At 42.6% G+C, this 3,255-nt stretch overlaps 1 protein-coding gene across 1 annotated transcript; it reads right to left on the reverse strand.

Annotated features, from left to right (window-relative positions):
- Nucleotides 1–803: 803 nt before the first annotated feature.
- Nucleotides 804–2,869, reverse strand: LOC137036169 (E3 SUMO-protein ligase ZBED1-like). Its single transcript, XM_067410207.1, has 2 exons — nucleotides 1,415–2,869; nucleotides 804–1,139 (listed from the first exon to the last, which is right to left on the reverse strand). Exons 1-2 carry the CDS (start codon nucleotides 2,867–2,869, stop codon nucleotides 804–806), a joined length of 1,791 nt encoding a protein of 596 aa, XP_067266308.1.
- Nucleotides 2,870–3,255: the final 386 nt, after the last annotated feature.

Raw genomic sequence — 3,255 nt, forward strand, 5'->3', positions numbered from 1 at the left:
AATATTAAAATAATAAGTAACACTATTTTAACAACAACCACCCAGGTAGGGCTGGGCGATATATCGCATGAGATTGTCACGCGCATTTCGTCAGTAAAGCCGGTTCCCTGATTACCGCTAAATCGCCATCACCTGCTTTCAAATGGAGCGGCATTTAATAGACAGAGCCGTAGATCACTGAAAAGCCACGCAATATCGCGTTCATATCACAGATGAATCGCCTTCGATAATGAACGCGATATTGCGTGACAATCTCATGCGATATATCGCCCAGCCCTACACCCAGGAATAAAAATATTCAGTGCAACAACACACAGTAACCACTTATTACTGTGAAACTTTTTTCAAGTAGTAAAGTAAAGTGCAAACTATTCTCAACAAAACAGCAGCTTAGCAGCTTTAAGACAATGACAATTATATGCCTGCCCTGATCCTACCATCACATCAGCTGCATACAATAAAATATTAAGATGTGAAATACAGTATTGTAAACCAAAAATAAAGTGTGTAGGCTTAGCCTACTACCAAATTTGTGCAAACAAACAACTTCTTCCGTCTGAGTTCAACATCACCATCATCAACAATCCGTTTCAGAGTGAGGAAATGTATAGTTTAACCTAAGCCTACATCATAAGTTCTCACTGTTTAGCATTTGGGAATTTCAAGGTTCTTGTGCAAAAACACAAGCTGATCGACATGGTCCGGTTTGAGAGAGCTTCTTTTTGCAGTGATAACATCTCCTGCAGTGGAGAAGACTCTCTCTGCTGACACACTTGTCCCGGGGATGCACAGGTATCTCTTTGCTAACATAGAGAGAGGAGAGGAAATGTGCCCTTATGGCGATGCCACCAGTCCAAGGGATCCTCAGAGAGAGGCACAGCTGGGGATCTACAGTACAAGTCCATTTCCTCCTCAGCACTGGCGTCGGCGGTCTTACTTTGTACTGCAGGTTCACTGGTGTCATTGATGAAAGCAGGTCCCAGCAAACTTAAAAGCAGCGATGAGGCCCTTCTTTTGGGAGCGGAGGGGCCTGCTGAGTCTGACACATTGTCATCCACGGACAGCAACTCTTCCTTGGTTCCTGAACTTCCTGTTCTGCCAGGCGCTTCATCTGCTTCTGTTCTCTGTTTTCTCTCATACTGTTTGAAAAAACTTTTTCAAAAAAACACTTTCTCAGCCAATGCTGCAGCTCATATGACAATATTTATTTATTTACACAACTATTTTTCTCAGTCTAACATTTTACTGACTATGTAGCTGCTTAATAATTAATTAACATTACATTGTTATTATAATTAAATTTTGTAATAATTGACAATTATTAAATTATGAATTTACAATTATTAAATTATGAATTTACAATTATTAAATTATTAATTAAATTTAAATTATTTTACAAGTAAAAATGAATTACCTCCTCCAGGGATGCAGCCTCTGAAGTCACTCCTGCGGAGTGATCCAATCTCTCCTCCTCTGTCAGGAAAGGTAACCCCTTAAAGCGAGGATCCAGGGCAGAGGATGTATGAAGGATCTTTTTCTCTGCCTCACTATTGTACCTCTTAAGGAGATCTGTTTTGATGGCATTCTTCACATCACGGATCAGTGGTTGGTCTCCAATAATGTCGGACATGCTCTGGAGGAGTTGGGCATATACTGGTGCAATTAGGCGGACTGTAGGATTGCTCTCCTCTGACATAAACACAGTGGCATCCTTCACTGGTTTTAATGTCTTCACTACTTCCTCCACATTAGCCAGATCGGCTCTGCTGAGAGTGACGATGTCACTTTCATCTACATTTAGGGCAGGCGACAGCAGGGTGGCATGCACTGCAGCTTGCAGTTGCAAAAACCTCTCCATCATATCATGAGCACTATTCCACCTTGTGGCGACATCCGTTATCAGTTTAAGCGGAGTTGTCAGTTTAAGAACAACTCTCTGGTTTTCTTCAAACAGGTGCTTTGCCTTTGTGCTGCGGTGGAAGTATGCTGAGATACGTCGGACTCTGCCCAGAAGCCTGGAGACCGCCGGTAGCTTAAGCGCCCGCTGCGCAGCGAGGTTTAACGTATGCGCAAAGCATTTTACATGAGGGAACTTCCCAATTTCAGCAGCACTAATCATATTAGCGGCGTTGTCCGTCACCAGCACAACACTTTTATATGTAAGCTGCCATTCCTCCACAACATCCAAGAGTAGCCTTGCCATATGAGCACCAGTGTGGCTCTCATAAACTGCTCTCGTCTGCAGCACATGTGATACAATCTTCCAATCCTCGCTAATATAATGTGATGTTATGGTTACATAGGACTCTGTTGCGACTGAAGTCCAGGCGTCACTTGTAATGGCTACACGTCTGGCTTTACACATTGATTCCATTACCTTTGCTTTGGTTTCTTTGTACAATGTGGGAAGCGCAGAATCACTGAAGGTAGCTCTTGTCGGTAGCTTATACCGGGGCTCAATTGTTTTAAGCATGTGGCGAAACCCCGCATTTTCTACCACAGAATAGGGTCGTAGATCCTTCGCTATAAAACATGCCACCGATCGTGTGATCCTCTTTGCTCTCTCGGAGTTGTGTGGCAATGTTGACACAAGCGACTCGTCAATTCTTGGCTGGGATGTGTCGATTTTTTGTGTTGTTGTTGTTGTTGAAGCTAACTCGGGATGCCAACGATCAACATGGTTCATGAAGTTAGTTGTATTGCCAACGTGCTTAATTTTAGTGTGGCAGATTTTACACACCGCGTAAGACTTGTCTAGTTTCCCATTCACTTCATAAAATCCGAAATGTGCCCAGATGTCCGCTTTCCAAGCTTTGGGTGCATTTTTAATAACCCGTCTATCGCGGTCATCTCCCTCCGCCTCAGCCATCTTGCTTGTTGTTGTTGTTATTCCCCCGGAACCGGAAGTTTTTGAAACTTCACAACTTTATTGTCCGCCAGAAAATAAACAGTGACATAATCGATTATGGCACTTTGCCGCATCGATGCTGAATCGTTCATGCCCCGCATCGCGATGCATCACCGAATCGATTATTGTTGACACCCCTAGTGTCAATGATGGTCTCCTGGACCATTGCCAAGTCAGCAGTCTTCCCCATTAGTGTGGTTTCAAAGAACAAGAGATACCTGGAATTTATACTGTAGGGATGGTCATTTAATGAAACTCAAATGTAAATATTATAATATTTTGAGATACTGGATTTTGGACTTTCATTAGCTGTACGCTCTAATTAACAAAATAAAAAAAAAAAAAAA

Source organism: Chanodichthys erythropterus, chromosome 14 (assembly GCF_024489055.1).
Source record: "Chanodichthys erythropterus isolate Z2021 chromosome 14, ASM2448905v1, whole genome shotgun sequence".
NCBI lineage: Eukaryota > Metazoa > Chordata > Actinopteri > Cypriniformes > Xenocyprididae > Chanodichthys > Chanodichthys erythropterus.

Coding starts and splice junctions, on each gene's coding strand:
- LOC137036169 (XM_067410207.1), bottom strand. CDS start 2,869: ATGGCTGAGGCGGAGGGAGATGACCGCGATAGACGGGTTATTAAAAAT. Junction 1,140..1,414: donor AGGCTGCATCCCTGGAGGAG/GTAATTCATTTT, acceptor TTTTTCAAACAG/TATGAGAGAAAACAGAGAAC.